Source organism: Lupinus angustifolius, chromosome LG12 (assembly GCF_001865875.1).
Source record: "Lupinus angustifolius cultivar Tanjil chromosome LG12, LupAngTanjil_v1.0, whole genome shotgun sequence".
Taxonomy (NCBI): Eukaryota; Viridiplantae; Streptophyta; class Magnoliopsida; order Fabales; family Fabaceae; genus Lupinus; species Lupinus angustifolius.
The window spans coordinates 10,436,385-10,445,455 of record NC_032020.1 but is presented as its reverse complement, the minus strand read 5'-3'; the positions used below and the strand labels follow the sequence as shown (position 1 = coordinate 10,445,455).

The window sequence follows — 9,071 nt, the reverse complement described above, 5'->3', positions numbered from 1 at the left end:
TTTTTGAAGAGTTGAATAGATATGAGAAGATTTTTAGAGTATTAAAGCAACATAAATGTTACAAATCCATCATCTAGGTCACCCACATTATATTGAACAATGTCTTAATTAATAATATTCATATTTATCATTAATTTGTTTTGTTTATTATTTTTCTAGATGCAAGAATGAAAAAATAATAATATGGAGGCTTTTAGTGTTCAATAATCATTTTATATTTTAAACGTTTAACTCTATACTTATTTTTGTATCTTCTATGTTTGTTGTACTACTATTATTACATGAATTTTGATACAATAGCAAGTTTCACAATACCATTGTCATTTATTTTTCTTTTGTACTTGAACAAGTTTAAATCATATAAATGTATAAATAACATATATATTTTTAACCATATAAATACACGAGTAATATACGGATAACATATATCTTATTAATTATGCAGCATAACTTACTAGTAATTAAAAAATTAATATTTTTAAAGTATAACTACTATTCTGAACATCCCAAATATTTAACCCTTTGCCTTGGGTTTAATAGGATAAGTGAGAAATTTGAGTGAGTTTTACAGCATGGACCAATTATTTGACCATGTAATAATTTACTTAAATTCCACAAACAAACACAAAAAGAACGCTTACTATTCAAGCCACTTCCATCTTCTTTCTCACTCCATCTCTCACACTTTCACACTCCATCTCTCACACTTTCACACTCTTCCCATTTTCACTTTCTCAATTCCCCACTAGTTTATAACAACATGTATCTTTCCCAAAAACATCGTCCCATTGATTTCTACAAAGAACAACAACAAGACCCCACCACCCGAGACATGATCATAGACCTCGTCGTTTCAAACAACAACCACTTCCCACCACCCAACCACCATCACCACCACATCATCCTCGCCGATAGCAGCGGCGACGAACCCGAACAACCTGAGATCAGAGCCCCTAAGAAACGTGCAGAAACTTGGGTCCAAGACGAGACCCGAACCCTCATTGCGCTTCGTCGTGAGAGAGACATTCTCTTCAATGCTTCCAAATCTAACAAACACTTGTGGGAACAGATTTCTTCTAAGATGAAGGGAAAAGGGTTCGATCGATCTCCAACCATGTGTACTGATAAATGGAGGAATCTGTTGAAGGAGTTCAAGAAAGCGAAGCATCGAGATAGAAGAGGAACTGGGTCTGGTGCTAAGATGAGTTATTACAAAGAGATTGAGGATATTTTAAGGGAGAGAGGAAAATCTGTGCAATATAAGACACATTGCAATCATAAAGTTGATTCCTTTATGCAATTTGTGGATAAAGGTCTAAACTTTTTTAGATTCCTCAATTACCCATTTTTGGTGTGAAAGAGTTTGTGTAGTGTGTGTAAGTAGAATTGCTATACTTGGTTGATTGCTATTTTTGGTCTGTGACAAGAGTTTGTGTAGTGTAAGTAGCATTACTCCACTAGGTTGATTGCCATTTTTGATCTTTGTGAAAAGAGATTGTGTAATGTAGGTAGCATTACTCCACTAGGTTGTATAAGGGTAAATAGCTTAATTTGCTTAATTAAGTGTTTATTCAATAATTTTTTAAAATTAAGCTAAAAAGAGTTTGAGGGTGTCTCCTAGGGTTTTGAGCAGCAGTGTAGTATCAGATCCCCAAGATAGTAAGTTTTTTCTTGATAAGAAAGAAAAAAACTCTCAGATTCTACTTTCATAAGTTTCTGTCACAAGCTTATTGAAATAAGCTAAATGGAGCTTATAAAAGGTCATTAACTATTTTCCTAAGCTATTTTCATAAACTTCTAAGTTATTCTTATTATTCCAAATAAGCAAGCTCTTCCAAGTGCTCCCCAATACTGTTGTAATTTTTTTTTACACTATCAGTACATCATCTACTGTTCATGTGTATTACTTTTGATTGGTTAAGAGTCAATGATGATTAGCATATGAATGGTGGATGATGTATCGACATCCTAGAGATATTAGTAGCATTCAGTAGACATCTTACTATAGGATGGAGAGCATAACATGAGTTCTATTCTATGTTTGGGATGAATAGAATTTTGGTCTATGAGAAGAGATTGTGTAGTGTATGTAGCGTTACTCCTTTAGGTTGTTTAAGGGATTGTTTGGGTAAATAGCTCTATCAGGCATTTTTCATGAGCATTCTGATAACCTTGTTGGAGTAATCTAAAAAGAGGTTATGAAAAGATCATAAACTAACTATTTTCGTAAGCTCTTTCAAGTAGCATTATCTTGTTAGAGATATAAATGGCATTCGATAGACGTGTCAGAATGGGATTGAACATTATATGAGTTCTGTTATATGTTTTGTGTGAATAGAATAGAACATGATATAGGATTAAAAGGCAGAACATCTTAGCTCCGCTAAAAGGGGTGGAATCCAAGATAGTAATGTTGTGTCTGATGTCCACTTCCCAGATGCTAACATAATGAATTAGTTGCATGCCTTCACTGTCAGCTAACAACATAATGTGTGTTTGTTTTCACATTCAAATACCATCAAACACTCGTTCAGCCAAAGTTACAATTTGTCACTTTCACTGTCTTGGTTCATGAAACCGAACAAGCTATTAAGGTTTCAAGGTAGTGGGTCCATGATGACCATAAACCCATTATTTAACTATCAATCAGTCTGAAAAGTAGGGCAGGGCTACTTCATTATCTGTTTCTAATCATTTAATGTTTTGGCACTATCGGGCTGTGAAAAAAGGATAGCATTTTGGTGATTTGATTTCTTTGGAGTCTTAATTGGTGATATATTTGTTTTGTCTAGTAGCACTTGGCTAGTGTAAGATTTGTGAAAACTTGTTAAAAAGTTTTGCAACTAGTGCTCTTGATGATTGATTACTTCCTTTTTAGTTTTTATATCACAATATTGTTGCTTGTGTAGCTGATTTTTTTTAATTCTTTCAATTTGCACATGTGTATAACCATATTTGTGGTATCCACTGAATGAGTAAATAAGCAGCTTTGGTCTGCTAGAGCTAAGTTCTCGATTTTGGTATTTGCATTTTCTGGTCTTCACTTTTGAATGTTCAATTGGTGAATACATACTAACATTTTCTGTCTGGTTATATGGTTGTACAGGTATGGAAGATACCAGCATCTCTTTTGGGCCTGTTGAAGGTATGTTAATGTAATTGAAGTGTAAGGTTCTTGTTTCACTTGCTTCCTTTATTATTTCATATTTGGTAGCTCTTGAACCCATGATTATCTATCACATTTCAGATTCGAATTGTGAATTGGAAGACCTATTTTCTAAATCACAAATAGAATCATGAATCATAAGTTACATGATCAATAATTATAAATAATATATATTCCCAGTTAAAGCAATGATAGATATTATATTAGCATTTGAAAGTCAAATAAATCATTACATAACTAATAAGCTGAAATCGAAACTTCAAAATAAATCAACTTTCAAGTCGTAATAAATCAAAAAGACAAAAAATGCAACTTTTAGGATTTAAAACTTTTTAAATAATATAGAACTACTAGAGGGGATATTTTCATCACTTTCTTCTATACACGAACAAAGCACAAGAAAACTGTTACTACTGAACTGGGTCACATGCAATCCAATCTATTTGTGCATGTAACCCGGATGCCCATAAGAAAAATTGCATAAAGGCCATCTGAAACTGTTTTCCAGAACGGTTGTCCTGTATTTCCAAAACCCTCTAGAATGGATAGAGAATCGAAGAAACGGTGCCATAGCAATGGATCTCTTGATTCAGGATGTGACGATTTTGCAACAGAACAAGGTGATTTTGATTCACCTCTTGTTCTGTAGTGCTAGGGGTCTGAATTGTGATGAATCGTGATTTGAATCATGTGATGCTCAGAATTCTAACTGCATTGCTTGAACCATGTAGAATTTTAGTTTCATGTGGAATCTGTTTTTTAGTTCCAGTTAGTTACACCAGTAAGTAGGTAGCATGCAGTACACCACATGACTTGAGACATGCATGTGGGATTTTAAATTCTAAACTGTTTTACAAAATAACCATGCTGTTGTAGTTACTACTTACATGCATCACATGGAAATTTAGCCATTAGATGACCTTTTAGCATTTTGGTGTTTGTTTTTCTGGTAAATATTTGTTTAATGATAGTAATAGTGTCTATGAAGAGCACAACAACCAAACCTTCATTCCCCTAGGTGGGTCAGCTATCTTTGAACAGTAGAGATGATTTTTGTGTGTCATATATTTGGTTATATAACTTAACAGTTTTTCTAAGTTAAAGTGCATGTGTGTCGCTGCTTTTTAATGGCCAAATTAATATTTATTACTAATTACATTCTTAACATTTGGCAAAAAAACTGAAGTACTTAACAAGTCCTATTTCAACTATACTTGATCACAACTTAATATGTTTCCACATTCCTTCTTTCCATAGTAGTAGTTGGCACTTTATAAGTATCATAGTACTTAATTTTATCCAAGAAGGTAATTATAATACTTGAATACTTGTCATTCAGCTACCGGCAGACCAACATTCAATCTTGAGAGACGTTTGGATCACGATGGACATCCTCTTGTGCTGACCACAGCTGCTGATGCAGTTGGAGCTAATGGAATTCCTCCTTGGAATTGGAGAGAAACTCCTGGAGGTGGTAAATTAAGTCATGTAAAGTTTCTTTTTTTGAGGTATGCTTGATCACCAAGGACAGGGGGGTGACTGGCAAAAGAGATTTTTTTAGTGAATGATCAAGTGTCCTCAATTTTTAGTGTAGCTTCCCACATGGTTTCTCGATGACTATCGCTTTTTTATTCATTTGATTTCCTGAGTATTGTGTTTGTACCTGCGGGCTGCAGCGTAAGTTAATGTTTTACAGCAAGTTTCCGTGACTAGAGTCATTTGAGATATTTCACTTTTTTGGTTGGGGGAGGGTTGTGGAGGTAATGTAAATTTAGCAAGTTTCTTTATCTTAATTATTTTCTTATTTCTTCCATACTTCTATTTGGCAGGTGAAGAAGGCCAGTCCTCTTGTGGAAGGGTTATATCAGTCAAATGGGGCGAGTATACAAGAAGGGTAGGTATTGATGGTGCTCCAGAAGCCATCAAGGAGGCAATCAGGGCTGCTTTTAGGTTAAGAACTAAACGTGCATTTTGGTTGGAGGATGAAGACCAGGTCATTAGAAGTATTGATCGTGACATGCCTGTGGGAAGCTACACTCTTCACCTTGATGAAGGTAATTTCAGCTCAGTTTGTTCTTGAAACTGTTTGCATTTTATAAACTTATTGTTGTTAGCTAAAGTTGTTTTCAAATGTCTTCCAGACACTAATTGATAAGCATGTTGGCTAAATAGTTCGTTCACATTTTACTCGCATGCACGCAAATCCTTTCTCTATCTATAAGCTTCACTAGGGCAGTTCATAAACTCGAGAAGTTGAAAATGTAGAGGGAATGGAATGGAGGGCATGCTATGAATTTTGGTCATGGAGGAATTAGAGATGTTAGATCTCTATCTACCCTATAGATAAGTTCAGACTTAAAAAATTTATAAAAATAAAGAACGAATGGGTTGAGGAGGGTTGAGTTCGTGGGTTTTAATGATAATGACAGTAGAACTACCTTGACATTTGAAGAAGTTGGTGTTCTTGAGAATGGAATGATCAGATCATGCTGTTGGAGCACTGTCGACAATGTGAAGATCAACTTTCGACACACTTCCACTGCATCTTGTTCTGGAAGATCAATGAAGCTTCCTTGGCCCTTTTCTACTCTTAGATAAAGACTTTAATTCATTCCTAGTCCTGTCTCACTTGACATGATGTTTTCAATAGAGAGACTCGGCCTCGATCATTATAGTTGATGCTACTATTTTCCCTGACAGCTCTCATTTGAATTAGTCACGATTGTGGTAAATTCATTGAGCAGAACAATGAACAGAATCATTTTATCATCTACTCAAGTTTCTTTGTTCAAAATATCCATCTGTCAACACATGAAAGCTTCCAAAATGTGAAATTCCTTGCATCACGCAACATCAACTAGTGATACATAATTGACCCTGATGCAATGGGAGGTGTGACTACAGTTTCTGCTCCATGCCTGAACTCTGCACATAAAAGGTGAAACAGAACAGACATGAACACATGAGATGAGCATAGGCTTGTTCTTTATTCTCAATAGTTAATGGTTTCATTTTACTATCTGTCTCGGACTTTGAGTTTGTGGAACCCTTGAAAACTTGGGGGTAAAATATTAGGAACTACTTTCTTCCTTCCCTTTTATAATTTGAATTGTATACTTGCTGTAACATAAAGTTTATCATTGCAGGAATGGCCATTAAGGTATGCCTCTATGATGAATCTGACCATATCCCTGTGCATACCGAAGACAAGATCTTTTACACCGAAGACGATTATCATGATTTTCTTACTCGCCGTGGTTGGACCTGTCTAAGGGAATTTGATAGCTTCAGACATATTGATACTCTGGATGATCTTCGACCCGGTGCCATGTACCGTGGCGTGAGTCTGAGTCCAGGTACACTGTAGGTTCAATCTTCCCAGCTGTTTGCTAGCCATTAGGGCTTCACTTGTGGTGAGGGATTTGGGAAGTTCAAACTGTGGAGGGTGCTGTATATATCATCATCTATCATATGGGCACTAATATTAAATTATCGTAATTATTATTTGTTTAGTTTTTGTAATGCTGCTAATGTTTTAGTTGTAGGAAAATGGACGAGGCCCTTTGCCTTGACATGTCTGTAAATACTAATGACATTATACCTATTTTTTATATATAGTATCTTTGTCATCACCTTTTGTACTACAAAATTGATGTTACGTGGACTAGAGGTGTCAAAATGGGCTGTCCAGACGGGTTCAGGCTAACCCACATTGGGTTCGGGTTAAACCAGACTGGGCTAAAAAGTTCGGATACAATTTATGCATATTAAATGGTAGCCCAAACCCGTCCTAAGTGGGTTGCGGGTTGTGGCGGGCCGGTCTGCATAAACTAAAAAATATTTTTTTTTAAATTTTAACATTTAATCTATTCAAAAAAATATGTATCATTTGATATTAACGTATAATTTTTCTTAACATATTTGTTATACCAAATGCAACCAAACTTATAGATCTAATGCATTGTGTTTGAGTTAAGACATGATGTTTAGTCTACATGTATGATTTTTAACATAACTATTTTATTAAATCTCATTTCTATTGGACTTTCACTCTCTAATACAATATAATTTGTAAATTCACTTTAAGATATAAACATTTGGATACTAACAAAAATATTATCTTTTGTATGTTCTTTGTCAACACTTTCATTGTGAACTATTATATTAAATTTGGTTGTGTGGAGTTCTCTATGATAAACAATTTGGTTGTTGATTTTAGTTTTGTTATAAACGTTATTTTCTTTATTATATTTTTGTGGTAAAAGTTGAATCTAATTAAATACACAATAACATAATCTATTTTTTATTATAAGTTGTTTTGTAAATTTTCATTTAGTGCTTATTACCGAGCTAAAAGTCTCAAAAAAAATTAAAACGTATAAGTAAAATGGGTAGCCCGAACCCGCTCGAATAAGCCCGACCTGAGCCCGGATTTATAATAGTCCTATAAATTTTCGAGTTTTGGCGGACCGGCCCAATTGGGCCCGCTTGTTTTGACAGCTCTATGTGGACATTACGGGTGACACTTAAGAAGTAGATAGCTTCCTTTTAGGGAAAAGAAATGATGGACCTAGAATTTGCATGGACTATACTTGATTATGTTATGTTTTTAAGAGTTTAAAATCTATGCACTTTTAGTGTAAAGTTTTTTACACTCTCAATATATCTATTATTGATTTATATTACTTTTGTTCGAGAGTCAATAATGATTAACATATAAATGATCTATCATTGATTTATATTACTGTCGGTGTATATATATTAAATCCTTTTTTTAATCTCTAATTTAAATTTGATTTGCATAAAAGTTAATAACATTGTTAATTGCCACCTTAAGGACGAACTAGCTCAATTGACCCAATGAACTAGCTCAATTGACCCAATTTGAGCATAGCTCCAACAACCCTGAAATGGTTCTTAAGATTGTTTGAAAACTATATTGTATAGGGTATGTAAATTTGAACCCAAAGTAATATTATCTTCAAACTCCTAAGCTTTATTCCTAATATTGTATGTGTTTTTCTAAAAAAAAAACATAGGCAAGCTTACAAGTGTTTTTTAACAAGTTTGTGCACGTATAGAAGGGTATGGGGGGAAATGTTTTATATAAAAAGTACAAAATATAAAGTAAAATCGGAGTACAAAATATAAAGTATGAAGACCCCAGTTCAAGCATTAGCAAATACTTTCTTCCTTTTTTACAAAAAATTTTCCTACAAAAAATAAATAAGTTAATAGAGATTATAAAAAGTAAACATTGAATAATTTTGAGGATTGAATATGAGTATTCAACTTTATACTAACTTTACTCTACTGATTCTCTGAGTTAATTGAAAGTTTGAAACAGTAAGCCAATTTATTGGGAAAAACAATGGATATTTTCTTTATGTAGTAATAAAAGAGAAGATTCATAATTTTTGGTCAAGTTATAGCCTATAGGAACCTTTTACCGGAGAAAATCATGTTCAGTTGAGTATATTCTTAATATTGCATAAGGTTAGTTATGTATCCTTCACCAAATGGAGGTAATCCAAATTAATATGAATAGAGTAATTATGGGCGACAAAACTTTCCTTACCAAATACAAAATGCATTTTATGGATTTAAACTCTAAACTAATTAAGTTAGAACAATTCTCCACTAGTTGATCTACTCATTTGTAGATTTACTAAACACTCAAATTTATAGAAGTGTTTAGAATTACTATTTAGAATCATTTTTATTTTGACAGTCTGGTAATTACTAATTAGTATAAGGGATAAGACTTTTATAAAGTGATCGCCTGTTTTTGTGGAAGGAAATTGCTGATGAATTTAGTTATTGAGTTAAAAAAGATCGTTATCCACTAGAAAATTAATTTTACGATTTCTAAATGTACTGATTTCATCAATTCTCTATAAACACT

General features: G+C 33.7%; 1 protein-coding gene and 1 long non-coding RNA gene across 2 annotated transcripts; both read left to right on the top strand.

The window, feature by feature from the left end:
* LOC109362558 (trihelix transcription factor GT-4-like) lies at positions 640 to 6,798 on the top strand. The gene is made up of 6 exons (XM_019608414.1): positions 640 to 1,313; positions 3,107 to 3,145; positions 4,506 to 4,640; positions 4,996 to 5,220; positions 6,313 to 6,549; positions 6,643 to 6,798. The coding sequence occupies exons 1-5, from the start codon at positions 761 to 763 to the stop codon at positions 6,531 to 6,533; spliced, it is 1,173 nt and encodes a 390-aa protein (XP_019463959.1). The 5' UTR covers positions 640 to 760; the 3' UTR covers positions 6,534 to 6,549; positions 6,643 to 6,798.
* Positions 1,325 to 1,682, top strand: LOC109362559. Its single transcript, XR_002109417.1, has 2 exons — positions 1,325 to 1,443; positions 1,509 to 1,682. It is a non-coding gene; the product is annotated as an uncharacterized LOC109362559 (long non-coding RNA).

What these genes read in the sequence shown, in the direction of transcription:
- LOC109362558 (XM_019608414.1), top strand. Translation starts at nt 761, where the DNA reads ATGTATCTTTCCCAAAAACATCGTCCCATTGATTTCTACAAAGAACAA. An exon ending in CTCTTTTGGGCCTGTTGAAG is followed by an intron (nt 3,146 to 4,505) that starts GTATGTTAATGT and finishes CTTGTCATTCAG; the next exon opens with CTACCGGCAGACCAACATTC. An exon ending in CACTCTTCACCTTGATGAAG is followed by an intron (nt 5,221 to 6,312) that starts GTAATTTCAGCT and finishes TTATCATTGCAG; the next exon opens with GAATGGCCATTAAGGTATGC.